This window comes from Cuculus canorus, chromosome 27 (assembly GCF_017976375.1).
Source record: "Cuculus canorus isolate bCucCan1 chromosome 27, bCucCan1.pri, whole genome shotgun sequence".
NCBI classification, from domain to species: Eukaryota; Metazoa; Chordata; class Aves; order Cuculiformes; family Cuculidae; genus Cuculus; species Cuculus canorus.
This window is the reverse complement of record NC_071427.1, coordinates 5,070,949-5,098,564: the sequence shown is the minus strand read 5'-3', so window position 1 is coordinate 5,098,564 and position 27,616 is coordinate 5,070,949. Positions and strand designations below refer to the sequence as shown.

Sequence of the window (27,616 nt, the reverse complement as noted above, 5' to 3'; positions counted from 1 at the left end):
GTTTGAGAGTATCTTTTTAGGGTGAGGAAGATCAGCTAGGAAAGAGCTCTTCAGCTCTTCTGTCTAGACTGCTCTCAAAAAAACCCCAGGGGAGTGTGAGCATGTTCTTTCTGTTCAGGAATGTCCTCATAGTCCATGAAGTTCCTAGTGGACAGGTTTTGTACAGCTCTCCGAGGACCTGGCTGAAGGAATCTGATGTTCCCCAGGTGGTACCTGTGAACTTGGAGGTTTCTTCAGAGAAAGGTGCAAGTTTTTCTGTATTAATTGATGCTGTATCCTCAGTAATGCTTAAAAAGCACCACCGAAGAATTATCCAGATAGAAAACCTAATGGGCTGCGATAAATGGAAAAGAAGACATTATTAATTGCTTGCTTTAAGAGAGATGATAGTGGTGTTTATTGACAGACCTGGGCAAAGGTGCCCCGTGACTGGGGTCTAAATTCCAGTGCAAGGTATTTTCTCCAGCTGCCCTGGATCGTGGCTAAGGTTTGTGGGTGTGTCAGTGCGTGTTGATTTGTGCTGTCGAGAGTTGCCTTGCAGCGTTCATCACTCTGAACCTCTGGTCGCATTTGATTTCTTACGCTCATTCTTGGGCTTTGTAGGACTTTGTATGATTAGGAATAAAAAACTCTGAAAGAGCCGATACACTGAAACCTGTCAGTTAAGATGGGTTTGTAGGTTCTCACAGATTAACAATTCTGTTTTCTGCCGTGAGCTGCAGATTGAGATCAGCCTCAGTTCACCGCTAACTAGTTTCTAGGTAAAAGTTGTTGATTACAGAAAGAGAGAAACAGATTTTTTTTTTCTCTTTTTTCTTTTTTTTTTTTTTTTTAAAGCACAGGAAGTCGCTGTGTGGGTGTCAGTGATTGGGTTATAAGTAAAATTCAGTGCTCTAGTGCTTTGATCGTGGGACCTACTGCTTTTGCCCCACCCTTACCACTTCCTTTAAATGCAGCCCCATGCATTCCACATTGCGGTTATAACAGTACTGTTAACCAGTGATATTAGTGGAAGAACCTTCACCACTAACCAGTGTGTAACCTTCAACCCCTGCTAAATTTTTATTGCTTGCTTATAGTGGTTTTGACCTTTTTAACCTTGAAAGAATATAGAAGTCCTAAAAATGCAGGAAGAAAATACGCTTACCAATTTCAGTGTGCTTCTTGCGAAGATTATTTAATAAAACCAATTATTTTTATCACTGTTATGATTTATATAATATATTGAGTATTAGTGACTGATAGAGATGGTGGGTGTTGTATTAACAGTGGGCTAATGGACTTAAAAGTTCAGTTTTTCTTTGGGATACCAATATATAAATAGCAGAAAAATACCATGTAGCTTGGAATTCAAAGGACTACGCATCAAATTCATCCCATGTAAGGCAGGAATTAGTGCATTTATTAAGCTGCTATTGAAATACAGGTGTGAAAATAAATTATATTGGGAATAAGTATTCCAGACTGGACACTGTGTGTTTGTCACAGAACTTTGGCTTTGGATTTTGATGCTTTTATTCCTTGTAGCTCTGCTGGCAGCTGAATTTATAAATTGCCATTTTAGGGATTAGCGGTTAACAGCTTTGCCTTTCAGTTAAGGTCTCCGATGCCGTTCTCATGTTGTTATTGTGACTGGTAGTGGGTTTGAAATGTCAAGATATTGGGATAAGTCTTGAGAAGCCCGAGCCGGGGACAGAGCAGCCTGCCTGGGGCACTTGGGGGATTCTCACCCCTCAGGGATGCCTGGCTCGAGGGGAGCACCAGGAGACCTTGGTGCGAGCACAAAGGTTTGCACTGTGCTTAATATGGGTGACTAGGAATTATTACAAAAAAAAGTATTAATTATGTTATTGATAACAAGTTTAACCAGCCAAGGCGTTAAGGGGTTGTCTTTTTGACCCGGCCACATGCTGCAAAACTGCTGAATGTATTTTGCTGCCCCACCAACAAAGTCACAAGAGGCCTTTACTGACTTAAGCAACATCTGACTGATCAAGTCCCATTTTGTTCATCTTGATGGTTGGCAGATGCAGAGAAATGGCACCTGAACCTGGGGGTGGCTTAAAACAATGAAAAAGGCTTTAAGATCTATTACAGATCTATGAAGATCTTCAGGATCTTAACATTTTATTGAACTAATCTGAAGCCCCCTTTAGCTGTGATGCAAGTTGTAATCCATCACCTGTAGAAATTTTGATGTTGGGTGAGGATCCTTTGCCCTTTCTCCACAAGTGTGGTTGCAGGAGGAGATTGTTGTCAGCCTCAAAGAAACAAGAAACGCAAGAAAAATTAGCAGCAGCCAATTCACAGAGCAGCTTTCTATTCTGTTTGTGTGGTGCATGGGCTCTGGAAGGTAAATTTAAGGCAGATTTGCTAACTCAGTGCTCCTGAGTAAGAATGTCTACTGAAAAAAAGATACCCTGAAGGGAATTTGCTGTCAGAGCTTTGGTGAGCAGCTGGTGTGCACCCACATTTCAGGCTCACCTGCACCAGGACTGTCTAACTAGAAGGTTTTCAGCTAGGTTGACTCAGTCTTTTGTACCCCTTGAACGGTTTTGGCTGCCTCTCGCTCCTTCTGCCCACAATGAGATGCTGAATGCTGTCAGGCAGCGCTGCGTTCGCAGGGATCAGAAGGGCAGGGCAGGCAGCTGATGGCAAGGCAGTGTTTGATGCAGCCCTGTGCTGCAGTTCTTCCTTTGTGTTTGATGCTTCCTCCTCCTTTTTGGCAATGATAAATATAGTTCTTTCTCGTATGTGTCACTTCTCTAAATTTAAGGCATTTTATGGTTTGACTGTTTTTACCATTTTAGGCTTATTTTTCACCTATAAAGCAGTACAGGAGCCCTGTCCGTTCCCCTTAACCTCTTACTGATAGCTGTCAGCCAGGGAAAAAGAGCACAGAGCTTTGTTCATTTTTGAGTTGAACATATAGATGTTTTTCAGTAGCATTTGTGTGCCTGTGGTGTGTTTTCAGAGTCTCACTTAAAAGAAAATTAAGGATTTGTTCACTATTCTGCTTAACAAACATACAAACCAGAGGCCGAGTGCTTTGCTATGTGCAGTTACCGCTTTTGTTTCTTGAAAGAAAATCACGTCTCACAAATAGCAAGTGTTTAAAGACATCGTGGTTTGTGGCCGTTCTTTCTCACCTGCACCGTGTACAGTGGCCCCAGGACAGGAATTCGCACAGACATTTGTTCGGTGTTATCTGCTGAGATCATTTGAAGAAGCCAGAAGCCCTGGTTGGTGCCACAGATGGAACGGGGAGTTGTGAGCAAAAGGAAGAATTGTATTAAGAATCAGAAAAAAAATGATTCCCTCGCATTTATTTACATGGACATTTTCAGGGTCTGGGGATCAGTCGCCTGGCTTAGAGGAGAGCAGAGAGTTCTGCTCTTCACTCTCTGCGTGATGTTTATTTCGAGTGGTACCACACACCTGCTTCCTTCGAGTTTCTCGAGTACTCAGGGTTGTTCACAATAGCACAGTGCCTGTTTACCTTTAGGTTTTGAACTCATCTGCAGCTGAGAGTGAAAAATTCAGCCTCAAAGCTTGTGACTGACAGGAAAACTTTTTTTTGTTTTTCATGCCTTGTAGAAGCCCTGGCAGTTGCGCTCGAGCAGAGCATCCCGTGCTGGGTCGGATAAATGACTCATGGGTGGAGCACCTGCCCAGCCGCAGTCTGAAAATTCCATTCACGCTCTGATTCTGTTGTTTACGCTGATCTCTGCAGTAAAGATATTTCAGTACCGATTGTTGAAAGAGGCTGTTCAGAATCTGTTTCAGAACTGATCGTTAGGCTGAATGCATAACGATTTCTCTAACCTCACTTCTCGAGCTCATAGTTTTCATAGTGTATTTTTCTTGAGTTAAGGTTTCCAGAGTTACGGGCTGGCTTGAGGTGTGAACTTTGCAAATATTAAGCAAAAGCAGTTCTGAGGGGCTTTTGCATAAGAAAAATCCTTCCTTCTCTTACTAAAAATATATATTGTGATTTTGTGCAGAGCGTTATCACCCAACAGCTGAGTTTGAAACATGGTGCAGGAATAGCCTCTGCTGAAGACACAGACCTCTGAGTATCTTTAATATAATGAACCTTCTGGCACAGTTTAAAAACTAGTAATAATTTTTGTATCGGTTCCCAAAATTCACAGTTTATGAGAGCGTTATTATCCGTCAGTGGAAGAGCTGGATAATTTAACGGGATGGTGTAAAACACGCTGAGTAGCTTAGGTATGATACAGAAATTGGGTAAAATGCCAGGAGAAAGATGTGCTGGGAGGCACCTCCTGCTGCAGTCTCCGAGGTTTCTAGAGCCACGCTTCCTCTGGCGTATAAAAGATGTGAGAGGTAGGAACCCCGGTACTGTGTCTTCAAAGATAATCGCAGGTATGGATCAGCTCACGCTGTCACTGCTTATGCTGTGTAGCACGGCTCTAACTTCTTAAAGCATGTGCTTCACTTCAGAAAGTTCCCTGGAAAGGAGAGCTTGTTCAGTGAGAGTTTAAAGCTGTGTTGTCTCAGCTCTGCCCCGTTGGACTGTCAGCGTGCATAATCCAGTCTGCAAACACCTGAAAACCTGTTACTGCTCATAATTCAATGCGATATTCTCAGCAGAAAGTCAGGACCATCCTTGAAACATGAAATGTAAAGAAAACTATAAATGTTTCATTTCATTGTTTCACTGCCAGCGTCTTGTAATTCAGTAAGAAATTCTGTAATTGCGTCCCACCAGTGAGATTATAGTTGTCCTGAGCTATAGATCTCAACCCCAAAGTTTGCTGTGGGGTATGAAATTAGATAAAGCCCGCGCAAGGGTGGAGTTTTTGCTGTGGTAAACCATTTTGCTCATGATGTCTTTTTGCTGAAGTGAGTCCTCGGTGTGGTTTGGGTGCACCACTTGGGTAACTGCTGAAACTGCTGTGGTTTCAGAGCAGGACCTGTTTTGCTTTTTTCTGAACTTTTTTCCCCTGAAACTATTAGCAGAAAAAATCAAAAAGCAAAGGGTTACAACTGTTTGCCTGCACTTTCGCATTGCCCTCCCTCAAAACCGATGAGCAGTGGCAGGTAGAAACGTGCCATTTTCCAGTGAATATGAGATTAATGCAATCTCAGTTCTACTAAGAGGGTATTTTGCAATATTACACTTTTAGCAACGTCCTTCAGTTCGGTTGGTGACTTTTTTTGGGTATTTTTGCTTGATGTTATAGAAATACTGCACTCAAATTCTTGAAACACTAAACATGGGAATGCAAAAAGCTTTGGGGACTGCAGTACTCGCTGCGCCGGGAGAGTCGCACTTGGGGTGAGCCAGCAAGGATGGTGCAGAGATAATTCTGCTGCCGTTATTACTAATTTGTGGCCAACTGATGTTCAAATTTACTCATCTAACTGAACCAAACAAACTCCTGCCAGACCTCAAAACCGTGTTTTGCTGAGTGTGGCAGGATAAATTAAACAATAAGCAGTGTACGAAGAGGGCTCATAGAAGGCTTTGCTATCAGTGCCACGGTTGGAGTGTTCAGCAAGGGCACTGCCCTTAAATTGCTCTGCAAAAACAAACTTGACTTTAGAAGGGTTTCCCCCTTTCACCTTGCCTTCAAAATAACAGAATTAAAGCCCTCTTCTGTTCTCTACCATACACAGACTGGATGAAGTGGAGCTCGGAAAGTAAAGTGAAGATTTTCACTATTATTAGCAGTAACATTTCCTCTACTGCAAAGTTATTCGTTGTGATCGGTTGTGAAGATGAAGCATGAGAAACCCCAATGTTCTTTGTGGATGTTCTGAAACCACTAAGGGCTTAGGGTAGAAACATTAAACGGGCCACCTGAAAACCAGGTTTGCTGAGCAAATGCATTGCAAACCCCACGTTAATATTAACAGTCACCAATTCCACACAGTGGTTTGGGCAACGGAAGATTTAATCTAAGAAAAGGGCAGCTTAAAATGGGTCATTTTTGCCTTCAGCAGTCAGAACTGGTTTGGAGCAATATCGGGTGAAGGATGCTGTGGGGAATTTGCTCTCTAGTACCTGGCAGTGGAGGGAGGAGAAAAGATGCAGAGGGCTCTTGTTTTGCCTTGACCTTTAAATTAGAAATGCAGATACCTCTGTGTAATTTAAAATAAGTTGCTCTTTTATCTGGACAATTAGGTGCAATGTGCTGAGTCCATCTCTTCCCAGGTTTGCGTAGTTCCCTAACCCTGCAGAGCTGTGGCTGAAGGTGAGATCTCCTAACGGCCGTTGTGATGGGCAGGATGTGAATGCGGCGTCCGTTTTGGAGAACAAGGTGTGGCCTCTGTGGATAGGAAAGACAGTTTGAGACCGTGGTGCATGAGGGTCCATGCTTGTGGGAAGGACACACATGGCTGGTCTGATCTACCTGTCTTTAGAAGTCCCACACGCGTTTGGTCATACGGATATCTCTCTGTCCCTGCCACATCTGCTAGCCAGGATGGAGCACGGACTGAACCATGAAAAGCAGTGCTGGAGGGACATTAAGAGTTCCCATTTATCCTCCAGCTTCAAGGCAGCTAAACCAGTATGAGTTCTAGAAACCATTCCTCAAACCTCCTGGAGGTGATGATGGAATGCAGCAACTTCCCTGGGCAGTCTGGGGTATCCTTACGTTTTCGAAACGTTACAGATTGTCTAATGTAAAACTCTCTTGTCAAATCAAAATCCCATCAGCCTTTTCCTTGATGGATACAGGACCGTGAGCGGGTTCCCCTTGAACACTCTTTAGAGCGAACAGATCCAGTTCTATCTCCTGCTTCTTGTGTCTTGTTTTCTGCATCTCTGTCTGCTTGTTTGTAAGGTAGATAATGTCTCTGATTCAAGTTATTATGCAAGGAGTTGTAAATATTTGTTTGGGTTTTTTATGTGTTTCTAGATTTTCCTTTCTCGTTTCTCAAGTACACGTTCTAATCACCATGGTTCATCCAAAGGGGATTTTCATTTTCCCTGGAGGCTGGATTGCGTACCTGCCAGGAACGAGCTTTTTGTTTTAAGAGAAAACAAATTACATTTATCTGTGTAGTTATTTGACCTAACAAAATAGGACTTCTTGCAAGGGACATTAAAAATTAACAGTTGAGGTTCTAGTTGCAACAAATGAAATATACAGCCATTATTTATCGGTGTACACAATCATTCCTGTGATTTCATGCATTACTGGGGTGGCATACAAGAACAAGCATGGACAGCCAGCACCCCAGAACAAGGTAATTTCTCAGTTGGTCTCTTTTCCCTTGTCCGTGTGGTGGCAGAAGGCTAAACCAGCTCCAGGAATAAGATCAGCACGTGTGCATTCTATCAAGTCACAGATAAGTTACTGTTCAATTCTATTTAATGCAATTAGTTCTCTCTCTTTAGTGATACGTATATTTAAGTATTTTGTCTTTTGTATAATCCCAAACTTAAAAGACAAACTAGCTCTAATCCTGGAAAGTGAACCAAAGTCATACTTGTCAAATTCTCCTGACCAAATGTCTTTATATTGGGTTTTACCATTTAAAATCTTGAAGGTATGAATACTGTACAGTATGTGTAAGATGATAAATCTGTTTGAATAGAGCAACTGTTTGAGATTATTTGCATTGAGAAATGAGTACTATTGTATCTGGTTGAATGTTAAACCACTCCAGGAAGCATGGATGATGCTAAGGGGTACCAGCACAGTTTCCTGTTGAAGGGGTTGCATTGTCCATGGTAAGTAGTAACTTCTCTTTTTCTCCTTTTGTTTTTTTTTCCTAAACTTTCCAGGTAAAAGCACTCCCGTAAGCCACCTTGGGTCTGCAGACTTTCCCAAGCCCCATGATCCATTCCAGCCATTTGGGGCTGACAGCAGTGACCCCTTTCAAAGTAAAAAGGGGTTTGGGGACCCATTTAGTGGAAAAGATCCATTTGCTCCCTCCTCTTCAAGTAAAACTTCTAAAGACTCTTCCTTGGGGTTTGCAGACTTCAGCTCTGTAAGTTAAGTTCATTGTCTCTGAGCAAACCACTTTCCGCTCTGCTTGCAGAAATCTGTTGGGTTTTGGTTTAACTGCAAACCTACTGTTCACTGGCTTCTGTCTCTCAGTACCTTCATGCTGTCCTCATTGTTTTTGTATTAATATTTCTGTAATGAAAAGGCATTATTTCAATAAAAAAAAAAGTTTCATACTAAATTTTAAAGGGTTTACTTGCATTTAAATTATTTTAGTACAGTGTGCCTTTATCACAAACTCTTTGTAGCAGAATCTCTGTATTGTTTTTGTGCATGGAGGCTATTTTGTAAACTGATTTTTGGGAGCCACTGATGTAAAGATTCAAAAGCAATTGTTGAAAACATTTCTATAGTAATTTCACCATATCCTGAGAAGCGAATCCTTAAAGAGAGAGAGATTCCATAAAGTATTTGTAATGGTTTGCGAAAAGAGTTCTGACAATCCTGTCACAATGTTTGCTGTGTACGATGGAATATGGTCATGAAGATAGATAGATACACGAGACAGGGATTGAAAATAGAGCTGTTGAGTTTTGTTCCAGTTGCTGATATTGTAGAAAAGCCCTTGGTAGACAAAGAAAACAAAATTGTTTTGTAGCGCCAATATAGAACCCTCCGTGCTGCACTCCAGCAGAAGGTTTGGAAGCAACGCCAAGCACACGTTCATTAACAAAGAACGGGGTTTCCGAAAGCCTGATTTCGGTTTTAGTGCTGGCAAGTTCGTTATTGAATTGGAAATGATTGTAAATGCGGTAGTAGTGTGGTTCTTGCTGCTTCCATGAGTAGATAGAGATCTGTTCCATCCACAGCGTCAGGCCTCTTCCTCCCCTCATGTGTTTGGTTCTGTCCCGTTGCCGTGCAGTGCAATTGCCGGCTGAATCTGTTCCGAACTCGATGGGACAGCTCAGTGTTCAGCAAGAGGAGGGCTTGCGGCTGAATCTTTCAGCTTGCTCAGTTTTCATGGTTTTCCCCTAGTTATTAGTTAGTGGTAAATGTGTATCGCTTTGCTCTTGGATTGTTAGTTGAGGTCATCTGTGCATACTCTTAGCTGGCCTCGGTGCTTTAATTTATCTCTGATGCTGAAGATGTCAAAGTTCGAGGTATTCTGTATGCTCTGCCACAGTCAGTGCTGGCCTGTGGGTTTGCACAGTTCGATTCTGTCATTGTGTACAAAATGGTGACATTCTTAATAAAAATAAGACACAAAACTTGCTTTATCTGAAATTTCTTGAATAACATCTAATTTCTTCCTCCGATGAAAGAGAAATAATGGGATGGAATGACTCTTACCCAGCCATTGTCGTCTTCCTTTGCTGACTGCATTTCTTAAAAGTGTGGCTCACACCGAGTGATTGTATCAAATGATTGACCAAAATCTCGGATCCCCAGCGGGTGCTCTAGGGTTCCATGTGCTGTGCCATCAGGGTTTTAGATGAGATTAACTGTAGATGGTAAGGGAAAAGCAGGAAAAATGAGGTCTAGAGCAGGAGCCACATAGGATATTGCTGTTAAGTGGCACGTCATCAAATGAAGTTATTTTTTTAGTTGGTTCTGTGAATTTTTTTTTAATGCTGTAAGGGAAAAAAAAGAATTGTTAACTGAATTTGGCTGAAAAGAGAGAGACTTGGTCCCTATCCTTTTTAGTTTGTTGGTTTTTTTTTACTTGCTTATAACACAGTGATGTTACCACACTTGGTAATTCCTAACCCTTCTGTATGAAGTTGTAAGTGCACCGATTACCAGGAACATTGTGCTTCTCTTTGCCTGATGTTTGAGAAATTTGGCTCATAATGGAAGTTAAAAGCCATTTTACCTCCAGAATGTTTTTGACACATGCTTTGAGTCCATTCTGAGAACAGAATCAAGAATGGTGTAGGTTTGAATAATCGAATAACCTGATTTCCAGATGGAATTCTTTCCTGCTGCAAATAAGCAGCGTGAGGTCCTTCCCTGGATCGTAGTAGCACTCCAGAAAATCTGGTGCTTTTGTTTGGAGATGCTGGCAAATCCACGCACCCAGAATTCCAGTAAATTCTCATTGCTGCCTTACCTTCTCCGCTGGCATTAAGTGAGACTCTGGAACAAAACAAAGGCTTTGGTAGCTTATGTTTCAGGGATTTCTAGGTTCCAGCTCCTGTTTAAAGAACAACAAAGAAAGGGATCTTTCCACCAACAGAAGGCGTTTAAATTGCCAAGAAATGAAGCCCTTAGAACTAAACTAAAATTATTTCTTACTATAAGCTGATAATTCTGTAAGCACAGGTCAGTGCAGGTTTATATGTGGGATTGGTTTGGCTGCAGTCGGCTCCTTTCCTCATTGATACCCTGAATCTGACTGCACTCCTGGAAACGAAGAGAGGGATTTAATGAAGTGGCAGAGCTGTGAGAGGTATTTATAGACTGCTTGAAACTTAGGCATGTGCAGAGAAATTGTTATTGTATTGAACGACCCGTAATTCAGTTACATCACCTTGTTGTAGGCAGTCTGTGCAGGAACCAGTGACATTAGGGAACTGGTATTTCTTTTGCTATCTGAGGGTCAGTTATGCTCTTGAAAATGTCACTTCTGCTAACCGTTTGCCTTAAGGCACATCCAGATTGGCTTCCAGTACATCGCTTGCCTTGTTTGTTTTGGGTTTTATTTTAACTCAGCGCTTTTAACCACAAAAATATAACTTGTGTACCCTAAACAAGTCATAATTGGGACTTCTATCAGCTTTGAAAGCGTTCTCCTAAGGTAGAAGCTATATAAGTAACACTGTTTTGTCAACATTAAAAACAAACAAGGCACCCTAGAGGGTTTGACCAAAGCTTCTTGTGTTTCTGAGAACAGTAACTGTTGTTCTCCGTCCCAGCTATATGATCTTTTGGAATTCTTGGAATAAGCGGAGCAGTCCTACTGCCATTTGAGTCCATCCTTACTGTACCGTGAAAAAAAAATCATCATTTGAAAACTCAGTGAGCTTTTAAATCTTGCCTGTCAGCTGGCATTACTGCAATGAATAATGAGAGGGGGGTTTCTTCCTTTTAAATATCATCAAATACGTGGAACTTTTATTGTATTTAGTAACAATGAATGCAAAAGTCCTTATTTTGATAGCAACGAAAGCGGAGGTATGGTTTGAAGAAAAGGAATTTTAAGAGAGTTCCTCTTTTTTTTACATCAAATAATCTGAAAAATCACATTGAGAGGAATGAAATGAGGGATTGTGAGCATCCAGGAGCGCGTTGATAAAGCATCGTTTAACTAAATCATGAGTAAATAAGACTTGAAAGGGCTAAAAGAAATTGAAATAGATGCATTTCTTTAAAAAACATGAATTCTAGGCCCAGGGCAGAGTGGAAAAGGCAGAGGGGCCATCGGAGAGTAGAGAGGCTGCTCGGCACGGATCTGGCACTCAGAGTTGAGGTGAAATACCCACTTTGATGATTCTGGTGGTCTGGGACGGTGTGTCTGTACCAATGAGCGCAGCGGGTTCGTCTGCGGCGCAGGGCCTGCAGTGAGGGCCACGGGGCACTTTGTGCTGTGTACATTCAGCTGAAATTAAAACGATGAATTCCATGTGGTTTTTCTCTTCAAAAAAAAAAAAAAAAAGACCCAAATCATATGTTTTCCTGAACATTCAGGAAAAAAAAAAAGATAGCACAAAGCAAAGTTTAGAAGTGGGATCGAATGCAAACATTTACATGCAGCTGTGTGCACGCTTCCGTGAGCACCGACCTCCTCAGTGACTGCTAAAGTGAAACCGTAACGGCTGATAGTGGAGTTGGAAGCGATGATTGCAATAAAAGATTGCAATATTTTGTGCAAGAAGCTCAAACATGAGAACTTTTATATTTGCCAGGGGCAAACACTGGAGTATCACTCTGGAATATCATAGTTTGGGTTGGAAGGGACCTTAAAGCTCATCCAGTGCCACCCCCTGCCATGGGCAGGGACACCTTCCATTGGATCAGGGAGGTGATCCAACCTGGTCTGGAACCCCTCCAGGGATGGGGCAGCCACAGCTTCCCTGGGCAACCTGTTCCAGGGCCTCCCCACTCTCATGGGGAAGAAATTCCTCCTCATGTCCAGTCTAACTCTGCCCCTCTCCAGTTTACACCCATTGCCCCTCGTCCTGTCACCACAAACCTTTGGGAACAGCCCCTCCTCAGCTTTCTTGTAGCCCCTTCAGGTTGGAATAGCTTTGCTTCAGAGTGCTTGGAGGTGTTTGGGAAGCTCGGGCGTAGAAGCTGAGTCTTATACTGGGTGGTAGTTCCTTTGTGTTTTCTGCTGAAGTAAATTGGATCCTCTTACCTTATTCCTTACTGGGAAAACTGCGGCTATTTCGTGAGCAGAGGCGCTTTTTGTAACAAACCAGCAGCCTGCAGAGTCTTTACTAAAACCCCTCACCCTCGGCAGGAAACGCTACAATAAACTCGGTGATGGAGCTGCGCAACAGTAAATAACTCTTGGGTTGTTTTTTTTTACCAGCAATTTACTATTCTTAAAACTGGCTGGAGTTTGCCGTGCTCCCAAACCACTAATGTGCTTTTTTTTGTGTGTGTGGAGCGTTTGGCTCCAGTCCTTTGCCCCTCCTCGCCCACAGGTGAGGCGGGTGCAGGGCCCTGAAGCCCAGGTGGGTTAATTCCAGGTGGGAGGAGGAAGAAATTAAGGAAATAAATGAAATGAAAGGATAAAGTGAGAAATCAGTGAGTCGATTTTTATTTTAACCCAGAATAATTACCTTAAAACAGCTTGCTATACTTGATTTGTGCATTTAATAAGTCTGATTCATTGTATTCTTCACAGAGTTTCTTCTAGATTTTGGTACGTTAATTAATTTATTTTCCATTTTCTTTTTTTTAGTTTGGAAATGAAGAGCAGCAGCTGGCATGGGCAAAGCGCGAGAGTGAAAAAGCAGAGCAAGAAAGACTAGCTCGGTTGCGGAGACAAGAACAAGAAGACCTCGAGTTGGCTATTGCACTCAGTAAGGCTGATATGCCAAATTCTTAAGAAGAGGTTCTCTGGCTCCATCCACCCTGTCCACATGAATCCTTCAAACATGGCTTTTATAAAAATACTAAATTCTCGGTTTATGTTATGAAAATCATTTTAGTCACCTTCAACTCTAAACGAGACTGGCTGGTTGCGTCAAACTGGGCTCCGTGTGGCTTCTTAAGTGCATAACATGCAGGAATCACCGTATAAGCTATATTATATGTTCTGGATCGAATTTGCTGCTTGTAAGAAATTTAACGTATGATCCTAAGATACTGAAAGCAAAGTTGCTTTACCTGGAAGACAATGTTGCATATAGTAAACTGCAACTTGTAAATCTGGCTTTTATTACCTGAATTCCATTGAGTTTTGGAGGCTGCAGTATGAATTTCAAAGACAATGTCATAAAAAGATAATATTAATAGAATTAGCTTTCACTTGTTCCATTTATTTAATCCTTCATGGAAGGCTAATCAATATGTCATCTGCATCATCGACATCAATGTCTCCAGCATTAGATGGTCCCTTTTTATGCAGGAGATGTGGCTTTTACAAAGAATCTGGCAATTTAGATACGATGAATAGAAACTTAGTGAACTGTATAAAATACTCGAAGCCTCTCTGAATGAGTAGTTCTGATTTAAACATTTGTTTGCATTCAGTTCTAGTAACTGTATGTGATGTTGCACAAGAGGGAGTTAATTAAGTTGTAGTAAATTGGACAAATAATTTGGCAGTGAAATCATTAGATAAAATCTTGCTAAGCAGATATGATTGCAGGATTGTGATACAAGTTTGAGGGCTGTTTTCACATAAAACCAAGCAATGGGAAGCCTGCAAAGCCTGAGCAGTGTTCATCCCTACAAATCGATTTACCCTCTCTTGTTCCAGAACACAGACTCTGTTTGTCTTGCCCATTGCCTGTGAGAGACTCTTTACCTCTCTTGAATTCCACCGATCTTACATTGTGGGGTTACAGATTGAACATAATTTAGCTGAAATAAGGCCAAGTTGAAGCAGATTCGATTTGCCAAATACATTAGTCCTGGTAGACTGGATTGGAACACGGCTCGCAGCAGTTGGTCCGAGTAGGGGCAGATTTGATATATTTATACCTGTAGAGCTCATACTTCCACCTGGTGAGGGTGACGCCGAATGGGTTTTACATGGCAGATGTAAAATAGAAGTCCTTATGATAAGTCTGTGAATTATTTACTTACTAAAAATGCCTTTTCTGCTTACAGGAATTCTAAAACTTCAGTTGTCTTTGCCTTGGACCTTTATCTCTAAACAGAGTAGGCATCTAGCACCAAACTTATCAAATGTCCTTCCTAAGTATCTGCTCTCCTTGGTTCTGCAAAGCTAACGTGCTGCGTTTTCACTGATGTGGCCCTTATCTGATAACAGTTTCTCTGGGGTTTTTTTCTGAAAATGTGGTATTCCTTCATCACCTTCAGTGCACTGAAGTTTTCTATGTCCCTGCTTCTTTGCTATTGTTTTTCAGAATGCGATGATAGTGCCTGTTCACTGAACACAACCGATCTTCCCCATTCTCTTGTCATTGCCTTACTCTGGATGCTTTCCTTCCGCAGAGCTAGGAGTCAGGTTGGATCATTGTAGTCCGTCGTTCAGCTCTGAAACGCAGCCAAGGTGTGGCGTTTGTTGTCTCAGGCTTTTGTGAGCGGGTGTATGGGTGAGTGTGTGTCTGTGTGCACACAAATACGCGCACATCCACCTGCTGACGTGTGCAGCAAACCTGGAACCCCATCTCTCACAATGCAGCTTTAGGAGTCCCAGCTCCACGTTTGCTCTGTGTCTCTTGTGCTAATGGTACTACAAATAACAGGAACCTTCGGTTCCGCTCAGAAGGGGAGAAGATTCATTCTGGTATCAGAACCAACCGTACAGTGTCCATTAGTATTGTCTTTAATGACTCCTGGTGAATGCAGCAGGAGATATTTCTCATTTTACAGAAGGTGATTTGAAAACCCTTCCTATTGTAGGAGTTTTTCTCTAATATACATTAGATTTATGATCAAACATCCTAAAATGTCCACAAGTTCTCTTTTCTGTTGGTGTGCAGGATTTGAGGTCTCTGACAGCAAACTTGCGTCTGTCTGTGGCTCATGGGAGATAAAACTCTCGCTATGAAAGAGCAATTTTCCCAGCTGAATGGCTGCAGGATTGTCAGTGAACTTAAATTGTGTCCGTGCGTGAGATTCTCCTTTTCATTTTCATTCGGGCCTGAGTCTTTGTGGTGTCTCTTTTACTGCAACAAAAGCCCATTCACACTTAGTGTCATTTTAGAAAGGAAATCCACTGTTGAGCTGCTGCTTGGGTGATGTCACTCCAGCGGGATGGGGCGGATGAGCTGAATAGCTTGAGTCATTTTCTGAGTTATGTACCATAACCAGACTTTCTGCTGCTTTGTCAGTGCTCTGAGATATTGCAGTTTATAATGCTTCCAAGGCAATGAGTCGCTGTTGTCAAGACGTTCAGCAGGAAGCCAGAAATGTGAATTTATCTAGCATTCCATATAACATTAGATCTAATTGCTTATTTTCCTGTTTCCTTATTGACTCAGTCTCTGTCTTTGCTTGGGTAGTAACAGAGGATCAAGCAAATGAACAAGGACAGAACCTGTTCTCTTTGCACAGTGCATTTGATTTAGTAACCGTAGATTTACTGAAACGCTCAAGTCAAACTTTTAGACACTGTGGTAGAAGAAACCTTCGTTTTGATTTCTCCCTTGGTATTTAATACAGTTTTCCATATAAAGTTCTTCCCTTTCGCTTGCAACTCAGTGATTTGTACAGTACCTGCACTTGTTCTTTGAGAAAAGTTTTGTCATAGATCATCTTCTTCCTCCAGAACAGTGAAATTTAAAGCACAAATAGGCCTGTTGCTATTTGGGCAGAGAAAATCTGTACAATGCAAGCTATATAAAATGTGAGTATACACAATGCATATACAGTGTACATTGAGATCCATATTATTTGTGTCTGTGTGTATATATATATATATATAGTGTACTGTATAATGTAATAATAGTGTGTGTATATACTATATATGTCCACATACAACGTCTAGGATAGAGTTACTCGTACTGTACATAGGATGTGTATATACAATGAACATGTAGAATATGCACATATATTCTATATATGAAAGCTCATGTGTATGTATGAATTCTCTAAACAGAGATGGATGCAGGAATGGAATTCTTACAGAAATGGAATTCTTACAGAAATGACGATTACATCATGGCTCGTAGAATTTCAAAGTTCTGGCGAAAGAAAAAAAAAAAAAAAGAGGAGAAATTACTTCTTCTAATACATTTATTTCAAGATTACTGTCATTGGCATGCAAACCTGTGTTCAGGAGCTGTGCCAAGGGTAAGAGCGGAACCTGGCAGAAAGTAGCTGTCATCTGCGCTGGACGCAATTTCACCTTCTTGTGAGTGTTTACAGTGTCTTGTTGAAACGTGGGCTCGGTTTCTGATCTATCTGCGTGTGAAGGTCATCTTGTCTTTTTTTTTCTAGGCTGAGGCAGTGATTTTTTCTCCTACATTTGCTTCTAGTTGCACTTCTTTCTTCTTTTTTTTCCCCTTTTTAAAAAAAACTATTGTTCAGGAGCTGTTCCCGTACTCTCACACACACACACACACACGTCAAACAGTCGTAGGCTAAGGTGGAAAACATGTTTCTCTTGCTTCATTCCAGTTATATAGGTTGCACGTAATTGTCATCTGGATTTCAGCTCTGTGTTTCCTCCATTCCCACCTCAGCCCTTACATCAGGAGGAATGCCTATCCGTTGCATTCTTGGCTTGGAGGAAGGAATGGAGGTGATTCTGCTTTCTACTCGGATGCATTATCAGGCGCCGGGGTACGTTGAGCAATCACAGAGTTTGTAGGTTTTTACAGCGACACACGTGTACTTTATACAGCTCTCGTCAGTGCTGGAATGACTCACGGAAAGCCATGAATTGCACACAGCGCCGAGGCATAGCAGTTAAAACAGGAAAGACGGGCGATTATTCACGTTGAACCTACGCAGGCAAACTTTGCATATAGGACACAGGTATTGAATTACCCACATTATCCTTTACAGACCAGTGTTTGCGCTTGCCTCGAGTGGTTTCCCTAAGTTACGTTCACCTAGTCCTGTTGTAAAACATACCAGTCAGCCTGCAATAAAAACAGATGCTGATAAAAGCAGCGCTTCGACAATAGCGCTGGATGAAATATTTTTCTACTGGCAAATTTTCCCTTATGGAATCTCTGCCCTGTGCGGATCAGCAGTCCCGGCTGTATTTCGTTTCATGTAAAGTGTTCTCGAGGTGTAGGAAATTCCAGGCGGTGTCTGACTGCATAAGCTTCTTTTTTTTTTAATTCCTGTCTGTGAAATCTGTTGTCAGAAATTATGTAGACATTATTTTGTCATCTTATGCTCAAAGGTAATGCACTTTTCTTGGATTCTTCTTATAATCCTTTTGGGGTTACTATTTCTTCTTTAGTGTTTCTCCATGGAGAAGAGTATTTATTCTGTAGAACCGAGGAATTTTGGTCCAAGTAGAGTTGTTGCTTTCCCTCATGTAGGAGTTTGGTTTCTCCCTTTTTTTCTGCATTTTATTCCTCCCTCTCAGGAATTTCATTTCTGTTTAATTCTCATTTAGAGTTGGAACTCTGTTAAGTGACTTGATCTGTGCTAATAACACTCTGGTTCAATATCTTCCTACACTGGTGAAACAGTGAAGTTTTTGGTGTGTGCCAACCATTGCCTCTCCCTCTGGACTTCCCTTAGAAAGGAATTTGCTTGGAGTATGGTGGAATCATAGAAGATTTATTTTTAGAGCAAATATGTTCACTGTTCATCGACACCCCTGTTTTATTGGTTGATATACCGCTCTTTTTACTTGAAAGTTTTATAAATAAAAGCTAATTTGTTATAAAATGGAATTTTCATTTTTCCGATTTCTGCCTTCCCCTTTCAGTTTAACTTTCAAAGGAAAATTCCCGTTGGCTGTGGTTCCTTCTGCTGTTACAATGACAGAGTGCTCTGCTGGTGTCCCTTTTCATACGACGTTCTGTAGTCTGACCTAAAAAAGGTGGAAACACAAAGTGGAAACTGCAATGTTGCCCTAAATTTGACTAATCTCTCCAAATATGTACATGATTGTAGTTATATTTATCTTTCCAATATCATAACAAATTGAAAGTTATTTTAATTTTAACCCATCTCATGTGTTTATTGTTTAATATAATAAGAGAAATGTCATTGTTTAATATAATAAATGAGAAGTTACTTTTTGGAGCTCTGAGACTTCAGGACTCTTTCTTTACTTGTTTTTTTTTGACCATGATTTCAACAACTTTTCAGTTGGATTGGTGACTCTTACTCTGAGCCACTGCTTGATTCTCTGGGTTGAGATCTCTTTTCTCTTGGCTGCTGCCCTCTGCGCAGTTCTCCCTTCTGTCTTTCCCCTTCTTCCTCGTCCCAGCTACGTTTGGTTTGTGCAGACCAGTCAGAAAATCCAACGCCGCACCCTTTCCAAAACAATTTGTGTGCTGCAACGCTGAACATCCAGGCAATTTACCCTGGGAGGGGTTGGAACCATCGCAAAGAGACGAACCCTCTCTGCGTGCTGGAAAAACACACCTCGCTATCGGGCTGTCCAACATCACTCACTTTGAGTCATCCTTCTCCCATCTGTTTTATTTACTCTTGGCACGCTTAAAAGCCGATTGCCAGGGCAGGTTTCTCCTGAAATTGCTCTCCAGCAATATTTTTAGTGCACTGACATTTTGAAGCTTGGAGCTGGCTCTTACCCAAGTTCTCTCATCCCTTAATGCTCCTCTCATCCGTTTTGCTCCCACTCAAGTTTTTGCAGTCTGACAACGTGCTCACCCAAACGCTTCCCAAATACCTGCCCGAACGCCAGTGTCCATGGCTAAGACGAAAAGCCTCCATGTTCCAGGCCTCACGTAGAGGCTCTCCATGGGGAAGGGAAGCACAGTGCAGGCAGCGGGTGCGAGAAGAAACGTTTGCGAGTAGAAACTCAGCCGTAAGGAGCTGGAAGCTCTGAACCCAGCTGTTAGACCTCAACAACAATGCTGCATTTGTTGCCCTACCTAAATCCAGCCTGGCTTGTGGTGTGGAAGCCTCTGCTCCTGCAGCAGAGCTGGACTGGAGGACCTATAAAGGTCCCTTCCGACCTAAAGCATCCTGTGATGCTATGAAGTCTTGGAGTCCTTGATACCATCCCCACCGCTGCGGTTGCCGTCGTGTCTTTGGCGGAGGTGCTGCCGGGAGGAAATTGCTGAATCTGCTCTGCTGGACGTGAGTATCGATTTAGTCACTCCGGGCATCTTTCACCTCCAGCCTGGTTGGCATTTTTTTTAATGTGATGACCGCAATTAAAACTTTTTATTGGTGCTGAGACAGCATTTCTTACAAAGGCTCAGCCTTCCCTGTGGATGAATTCTCACAACGCTCTTTGCCAGCTACAAACATAATATATTTCTGTGTTTAACTTCACATAAATGTCCTCAGTCACAGCTTTTCAGAAGGGCACCGGGCAGCAGAACAAACCCTGTGCTTTCTCTGCCTGTCCCTTGCACCCACAGAGAGGGCACCCAGGCATCCTTTAGACTTTGTTTTGCAAGTGCTTGTGATATAAAATGATTAATATCTCAAAATCCGCCTGTTGTGTCACCATGCACGGGCTGTAAGACGAGTGGTTGGGTGGGATTTCAGGATTTTTGTGTGTGTTGTGTTTTGTGTTTAAGCCTCAGGCTCAGTAGCTTCTTGCCTAATACATTCGATGTCACCAAAGATGCCCAGTGTGATATTCCAGATGTTTCCTGATGACATAATGATAGGTCGGAACTCCAGGAATGCTCTGAGCTGTAAGAAGTGCGAGAAACCAAAGTAAAAGTGATTTAAAGGGAAACCGTCTCCAGTTACAAACCTGTATCAGGTAAGTTCACCTGCAGTTTCTGTGTTGCTGAATTTATGCTTACTGTGAAGGCCACCTTTGATTTGCTAAAAGGATTTATCATAGAATCACAGACCAGTTTGGGTTGGAAGGGACCATAATGCTCATCCAGTGCCACCCCCTGCCATGGGCAGGGACACCTCCCACTGGATCAGGGGCTCCAAGCCCCATCCAACCTGGCCTGGAACCCCTCCAGGGATGGGGCAGCCACAGCTTCCCTGGGCCACCTGTTCCAGGGCCTCCCCACTCTCATAGGGAAGAAATTCCTCCTTCTGTCCAGTCTAACTCTGCCCCTCTCCGGTTTATCCCCATTGCCCCTCATCCTGTCACCACAAGCCTTTGGGAACAGCCCCTCCTCGGCTTTCCTGGAGCCCCTTCAGGCACTGGAAGCTGCTCTAAGGTCTCCTCAGAGCCTTCTCCTCTCCAGGCTGAACAACCCCAACTCTCTCAGCCTGGCCTCGTAAGGGAGGTTCTCCAGCCCTCGGATCATCTTTGTAGCCTCCTCTGGACCCGTTCCAACAGCTCCATCTCCTTCTTATGCTGAGGACTCCAGAACTGGACCCAATCCTCCAGCTGAGGTCTCCCCAGAGAGGAGCAGAGGGGCAGAATCCCCTCCCTCCCTGCTGGCCACGCTGCTCTGGATGCAGCCCAGGACACGGTTGGTTTCTGGGCTGTGAGCGCACATTCCCGGCTCATGTCGAGCTTCTCCTCCCCAGCACCCCGAGTCCTCCTCTGCACGCTGCTCTCCATCCCATCTCCCATCAAGTATTGAACCCGGGGATTGCCCTGACCCAGGGGTAGGACCTCGCCCTTGGCCTTGTTGAACCTCATGAGGTTCGCACAGTTGTAACAGAAGCAGGTAAGCCAGCGGGTAAGCGATGCTGGGAGTGGTTACAGAGTGAATGAAAACGGTGTTGCTCCTGCTCTCCTTGTGTTTGGAAAGGTGCTTTGGTTACAGCTAATACATCTTCGTTATATACAGTAGCGCATGTGACTCATTTTTTTGTGTCTGCAGAAGGTATTATAAGATCAAATAACTGTGGCTGAAAAGTCAGACCTCAAAAGATTAAATCAAACATCATATTTTCTGCTTAGCAAGTTCAGGATAAATCCCTGCCTCCCCCGTGCTCTTAGAGGACTGTTTCCAGGCAGAGGCTGTTCCCGATCTCAGCCGGTGATGGGGAATCACTTGTTTGGGATCAAATAGAATGGAGCTTTAAAGAGTCTCTGAGAATCAATAAGCTGAGCGAGTTCCTTCCAGGGAAGCGCGTATGGCTCCGTGCTTTCTGTTCCTGGTGTTTGGTTTGTAACCTGTTCCTTCTCCGAATCCACGCGAGGCACGTCTCCCATCGGAGCTGTGCCTGAGCCCGGCTCCTCGGGCATTCCAGAGAGGGGTTGCTGCCATCCTGGCCGGGTTCAGGAGCCCAAACCTCGCTGCTCTCAGCAGGCAGGATGAGTCCCGGGCAGGTGGGAGCTGTTACAGACCCAGCCGAGAGCAGCTGCTTCAGGGATGCACAGGAATTGTAAGGTTTGTAGATCCCACTGAGCGCGTTTGGAATGTCAGCAGTGGGGAGAGCTTTCTCCCTATTAAATTACATGGGGTTTGGATTGAATTTTCCTCTTTCTGTTTCCCCCCAACACTGCCAGTTACCATAGTGATGGCTACAGGGCTTTGTTGTAGGGTTTTTTTTATTTAAAAATAGCGAAAGAAATTGCTGGAGCTTGGGATTCTGGCTTTGAAAATTCCATTTAAGAAAAGCCTAACAGCCACTCTGTGTTAGAGGTGCACAAAATAGAAACCACAGTGCCTCTGCCACCGAAAACCACTGAACCACGCGATCCTGTAATTTTGAAGAACGGACAAACTTTTTTTTGGCACTTCTTGTGGACGGAGGACCAAAGTGTAGAGTGAGTCGATGTTTTCAGGCAGTTTGTGAGTAACCAAAGCCTCGCATGAGCTGAACCCCCAGCCCGGCACAAAGGGAGCTGGGGCCAAAATTCAAGCTTGAAAACTCCCCCAGCTGCGATCAGCTCCAAACCTGCCAGTCTAGGAAAGCCAGGGGGTTCCTTGTCCAGTCTTCCACTTCAGGGATTAAAAAAGGATGGATGGACCTTGGGCAGCGTGATCCACTGAGAAGTGTCCGTGCCATGGCAGAGGGGTTGGAACTGGATGATCTTTAAGGTCCCTTCCAACCCAAACTCTTCTCTGAGTCTATGATAGAATGTGAGAAGAATGAGAGCAGCGTCTCTCTCTGCTACGAGATTATCTGGAGATTCAACAACCTGCAGTTTCCTGTAAAGACCACACAGCAATTATCACACACACCCCCCTCCCTCCCACAATTAAAATAAAGGGGGTCATAAGCTTTTATCAGTGATTTGTGCCCCCATCTCTCCCCACTTTCAACCCCGTGTTTGTTTATTTGTGTATGTTTTTCTCTATTTATATGTGGCTTTGTCCTATTTTCGGGTGAGCCACAAGCCTAAAAGCTCAGAGGACGCAACCCGCCCCTCCTCACACGGCGCGCGGCAGAACGTGGTCCCACTCATCACTGGTGTTTTAAGTTGTTTGGTAACACGATGCCGTGCAGATAACGAGAGGTCTTATCTGCAGAACTTCTGGGGAACAGGAACGGAGGGGGCAGAGGTTGTGACCCTCACAGCTCCATCGGAGCACGGGGAAGCGTCAACTTTCCCATGCGGAGGCACTTGAAGGAGCAGCACCTTTGCGATGGGGGTTGAGGGTTGGTGAATGCAGGGACATTTAACTCTGCGTGCGAGCGCCGTGCGGCATCCACGCTCTGTGCTGAGTTTCACCTCTGGGATCTGGGAGGATGCAAAACTGGCCAGACCCGAGGGCCTCCCTGCCTCCAACAGAGGTCAAGGGAGACGGCTGGGGAGGAGCAGAGCCAGGTAAGCGTGTCCTGATGCTTCCAAGCTCTCCCCGTTTGGAAAGGGAGAACTTGAGAGCCAGCTGCACCGCCGGACCCACGGCAGCGAGGTCCCAAACCCTAGTGATGGTTCAGAAGATGGAATGGTTTAGCATTGCAGCTGCATCACTGAAACCTGGGGATGACTGACACATTCCCAGTTCTTCAGGGAGAGCAGAGGAAAGCAGGTGACCGTGGAAAGGTGAAGGCGAGAATTCATTTCAAAACTGTGGTTCTAATCTCCAAAGGACACGCTGAAATGTGACAATCCTCAGCTGTGGGGCAAGAGGAGGAAATACCTAGAACTGTTGCAGCAACAAATGTGCTAAGTTTAGAGCATCTTTAAGTCATCCTCGCTTTCTGGAATTAGATTGTGCAATTTATTTTTTTTTTCTTTTCTAGCAAAGAAATGACTTTTGTTTTTAATGAAGAAATGTTAAATCTCCCTTATATTTTACTTTGAAAGAGCCATAAAAGTGAAATGTGGAACTCATTCTTCCATGTCAGTGATTAGAAGCTCAAAATACATCTGTTCCACATGGCCAACTACAGCCTCTGCTTTCACAGAAGAATGGCTATATTCGTAGTTATTTTAAATGTAGTCCTGTTCATTTCAGTCCTGTGTTTTCTAACTTGTAAAGGCAGAAAAATGTCACAAACTTGATGAAAATCAAGTTCCAAGTATCCAGCTGTTAAGGAAAAAAGCTCTAATATTCAGCTGAATGTGCACACTTCATTATCGGCGATTTTGTCTGACAAGCGTCAAAGCTTCACCACTAAACCGGAGCTGTAAAACCAGAGGAGCCTCCTCAGAGTTTCAGGGTAATCGTAGATATTCAGTTTGGGCTCATGAACTCACTTACAGCTCTGGAAGTGCTTTGTGAGGGGTTGTTTTGCCTTGCTGTGACCATAGAATCATAGACTACTTTGGGTTGGAAGGGACCTCAAAGCTCATCCATTCCCACCCCGTGCCATGGGCAGGGACACTTCCCACTGGATCAGGGGCTCCAAACCCCATCCAACCTGGCCTGGAACCCCTCCAGGGATGGGGCAGCCCTTCTCCTCTCCAGGCTGAACAATCCCAACTCTCTCAGCCTGTCCTCATACGGAAGGTTCTCCAGCTCTCGGATCATCGTTGTAGCCTCCTCCGGAGCCGTTCCAACAGCTCCATCTCTCTCCTATGTTGAGGACCCATCACAGGATCCAGTTTGTTTGGAGTTAGTTTTCATAAGCTGAACTCCTGGCTAACTTCTTTTCCTCAAAAATAGCAAATATCTTCCTTAACTCCTGAAGTCGAGGTGGGATTCAGAATTATTAAGTGAACATAAGTTTTTGGGTATGAATTATGAAGGTATTTGAACTTGTGTTGTGAATTTATGTTTGAATTCCACTACTGTTCTATTGGAATTCCGCGCTGAGCTCTGGAGAGCAAGGATAATTTATGTACAAGAATGCCTTAAAATAAGCCTCCGTAATTACAAAAATGCAGTGTTTAAATTTATAGTAAAAACCCACACACTGCTGGCAAAACTGTAACTGCATCTGGAAAACATTAAGGATGCTATTAAAATAGTCTAGCATAAACTAGAAATGAGACTGAAATTACAGCGTTGCTTACTTAACCATTTTTAGAAAGCATATTTCGAAGGTGATCTACTTTCCTATTTGATTTTTGATAAAGCACCGCGCTGAATCTTGTTTCCTGCTGCCAATGAGTTATGTGCTCCGGTATCTTGTTTAGAAAAAATCTATAGCTCAGATTTTTTAAGCATCTTCTCGGCAATTTAAAACCTAACCAGGTGGTTGTTGGTCCAGCGCTCAGGGGGAGAAGTGACAGCGAGATCTCAAAGGAGAAGAGGGAAATCACAGCACTTAAAAACTTATTTTATTAAAAAGATGAAATGTTTTCAAACATTGAAAAAATTATGTTTTTATAAAAACAGAAATAGGCAAAATACCCATTTGTCTTCTATTTACATATACAATATTTCTCATTGTATAAAATTATTTACAATATATAAAAAAAAATTACAGTAAAATAGGTTATTTTCTTACAAGACGTCAAGCCCTGTACTTCTAGTGTAGATCATGGCAGACAAGAATATTATTGCACCTGTGAAACGAACAGTCTAACAATAGGAGTGTTCTCTTAGCCATGCCTTCAACCGAGAGCTAGAATAACATCGTTAGCTACAGAAACATTCATTAATCTCCTCTAGGGTCAACTTCAGGCAGTTTCCATACAAACATTGTCTTGTAAAGCTTAGGACTGGGCAGTTAGAATGAGAAAAAAAACATATTTACAGCTTCTTCTCTACAGTCTGTATGGAGCCTCACGGAAATTTGCCCTTCCCAGAAGCTGCATAAATAACCCCTCTGCCCCGGAGCGGGACGGGCGTTCGCTGACACAGTCACATCGATTCTCTGCAGGAGATGACCGGCTAAGTCTCCTTGTGTCAAACCTTCCTCAGCGTCCACCGCCAGAGCTTCGGTGCCTCCCTACGTAGTACCAGCTACAAGTTTCTAACGCTTCTGCACCTGAGCAGTTCGAGATCGTCCGCTGCGGGAGCCTCGCGGGCTACATGTGCCGCTTCATGTGCAAAGCCAGGTGGTCTGACCTGGAGAAGGCTCTGTCGCAGAGGTGGCACTGGAAGGGCCGGTGGCCGGTGTGCTTGCGATAGTGACGGGTGAGCTCGTCGGAGCGGGCGAACTTCCAGCCGCAGCCTTCCCAGTTGCAGTGGTAGGGCTTTTCACCTGTTGGGGAAAGCAGAGAGGTGACTCAGAGTGGCACTCCCACCTCACCTCCACCACGCAGCCTCCCCAGTTCATCGCGGTGTAGCCTTTTATTTGCTACCAAGCTCTTCCATGCTAAGATCCAAGCGAGCCCAACGAGACCGCTCTAGCAATTTCTTTGCTAACCTACACCTGCAGTGGAAATCCTGAGGCTGGAAGCCCTCGCAAGAGCTTTTATGAACATAAACATAGGAAAGCACTTGGATGTTATGGACCTGACCACCTGCCATAGCTACACCATGAATCCCACCAGAGTTTGAGAGGCTACAGGCTGCAAACTCTGTTATACAGGTGCCCATCGCAACCGGCATACGGTGTTATCTCCAGGTGAAGGCCATATTTACCTGTGTGTGTCCTGAGGTGGGCCTTCAGGTGTGAACTCTTGGTGTAGGTCTTCCCACAACCTGCGTAGGTGCACGTGTGAGTGGCTGTCCTCTTCCGTGGCCAGGACCGACGTCCTCTTTTTGGTTTGGAGTCCAGCAGCTCCAGAGGAGAGGAAGGAGGGGTGAGCATGCCTCTGGGAGCAGAGGGTTGTAGGGGTAGGCTGTCCTCAAAAAGACCAAACTGGGAGGTGTTCTGGTACTGGAGATGGGTCTGCGGGTGGTGGAAGTTGGAGGCTGGATGGTAGCTTTGCTGGAAGGACACAGACGAGGGGCACATCATCTGCGTGTGGCAGTCGTTTACCACGAGGTCATCGGGGCTCAGCGGGGGTGTCTCTGCCCCAGGGATCTGGGGGGAGTTGGCCACTCGGGGCTGCTCGTAGGCCATCATGCAAGTTGCGTTGCCCTCCTGCTTGATCTTTGGGCAAGCCTGGGGCACCAGACCCAGGACCGGTCCATAATTGTCCATGTCGGGCTCAGGCTTAATGTTCTCAACAAACTGCGGGGCCCCGAAGCTGGGTGTCACGAAGAATCGCCCGTGGATATTGCTGGGTGGGCAGTAGCTGGAGTCCATCTCGGAGCGCATCATCTCCGGCACGATGCCGGCGCTGTAGGGCGGTGGGCTGCCCTGCTCCAGGGGGCTGTAGCATCCCGGGGATGGGTTGGTCTGGTAAAAACCACCGGTGTCCCCTTGGGCAGGGGTATAGTCCCCACCGGCTGCACCCTGCCCGTAGCCGTCACTGCCCATGGAAAGGATAAAATCCAGCACGTTGTTGAGGTCTTCATCCTCCTTGCGTGGGGAGAGGCCACCCCAGGAGCCGGCGGGGGTCTTGGCCTCCTGCTCGCACTTCCACCTCTGGAGGAGAAAGCCAAAGGATAAGGTTAGAGGTGGGATTTGGGGAGAGAGCGAAGGGACAGGGATAGAGGTGGGATTAGGGGAGATGAGTGGGGAGAAAGCAAAGGGACAGGGCTAGAGGTGGGATTAGGAGCACAGGAGAAGGTTACAGGTGGAATTTGGGGGTGCCGGACGGGGCTGAGGTGGGATTTGGGGGTGCCAGACGGGGTCAGAGGTGGGATTTGGGGGTGCCAGACGGGGTCAGAGGTGGGATTTGGGGGTGCCAGACAGGGTCAGAGGTGGGATCAGGGGTTCCGGACGGGGCTGAGGCGCGGCTCGGACCGGCGCTGCCGCCGCCACCCGTGCGCTGAGCGGCGCCGTTCTCAGCGGGGCGAGGAGAGGAGACTCACTTCGTGCAGGGCTCTCTCGCGGCACGGGCTGGCGAAGGTGGCGAAGGAGGGCAGGATGGACTCGCTCAGAGCCATGGTGCGGGACGCGGCGCCGAGCCGCCCTCCGCACCTTATAACGCGGGCGCGGGCGAGCTCAGGCCAATTGCAGGGAGCGGAGGAAACGCGTCCCGGACGGGGCGGGCGGAGGCAGCGGCTCGGGCTGAGCCTAAATTTAGCCCCGGTATAAAAGGAGGCAGCGGCGGCTCCAGCCCGAGCGGGGCGGGACTGAGCGGGGCTCCCCGGGCTGGGGGGGTGCGGGAC

At 44.6% G+C, this 27,616-nt stretch overlaps 3 protein-coding genes across 8 annotated transcripts in view; 2 read left to right on the top strand and 1 right to left on the bottom strand.

Annotated features, from left to right (window-relative positions):
• The window catches only part of EPS15L1 (epidermal growth factor receptor pathway substrate 15 like 1), a 43,327-nt gene extending 25,044 nt beyond the window's left edge, over window positions 1-18,283 (top strand). For 4 of the 6 annotated variants that reach the window (XM_009562804.2, XM_054050109.1, XM_054050112.1 and 1 more), the window contains 2 exons: window positions 7,766-7,971; window positions 12,838-18,283. In XM_009562804.2, coding sequence (XP_009561099.1) covers window positions 7,766-7,971; window positions 12,838-12,984 — 353 coding nt within the window. In that variant the 3' untranslated portion in view covers window positions 12,985-18,283. Of the gene's footprint in view, window positions 1-7,765; window positions 7,972-12,837 lie in introns of those variants that run through there. The other 2 variants (XM_054050110.1, XM_054050113.1) reach the window with 2 other exon arrangements.
• A 2,271-nt stretch (window positions 18,284-20,554) lies between these two features.
• The window catches only part of CIB3 (calcium and integrin binding family member 3), a gene marked incomplete at its 5' end in the record, with an annotated part of 53,067 nt that continues 46,005 nt past the window's right edge, over window positions 20,555-27,616 (top strand). The window contains one exon of the mRNA XM_054049883.1: window positions 20,555-20,626. Within this exon, the coding sequence (XP_053905858.1) occupies window positions 20,555-20,626 (72 nt within the window). The remainder of the gene's footprint in view (window positions 20,627-27,616) is intronic.
• On the bottom strand, window positions 24,762-27,473 carry KLF2 (KLF transcription factor 2). The gene is made up of 3 exons (XM_054049878.1): window positions 27,317-27,473; window positions 26,036-26,927; window positions 24,762-25,652 (listed from the first exon to the last, which is right to left on the bottom strand). Exons 1-3 carry the CDS (start codon window positions 27,389-27,391, stop codon window positions 25,477-25,479), a joined length of 1,143 nt encoding a protein of 380 aa, XP_053905853.1. The 5' UTR covers window positions 27,392-27,473; the 3' UTR covers window positions 24,762-25,476.

Coding starts and splice junctions, on each gene's coding strand:
- KLF2 (XM_054049878.1), bottom strand. CDS start 27,391: ATGGCTCTGAGCGAGTCCATCCTGCCCTCCTTCGCCACCTTCGCCAGC. Junction 26,928..27,316: donor GCGAGAGAGCCCTGCACGAA/GTGAGTCTCCTC, acceptor TTTCTCCTCCAG/AGGTGGAAGTGCGAGCAGGA. Junction 25,653..26,035: donor CCACCTCAGGACACACACAG/GTAAATATGGCC, acceptor TTTCCCCAACAG/GTGAAAAGCCCTACCACTGC.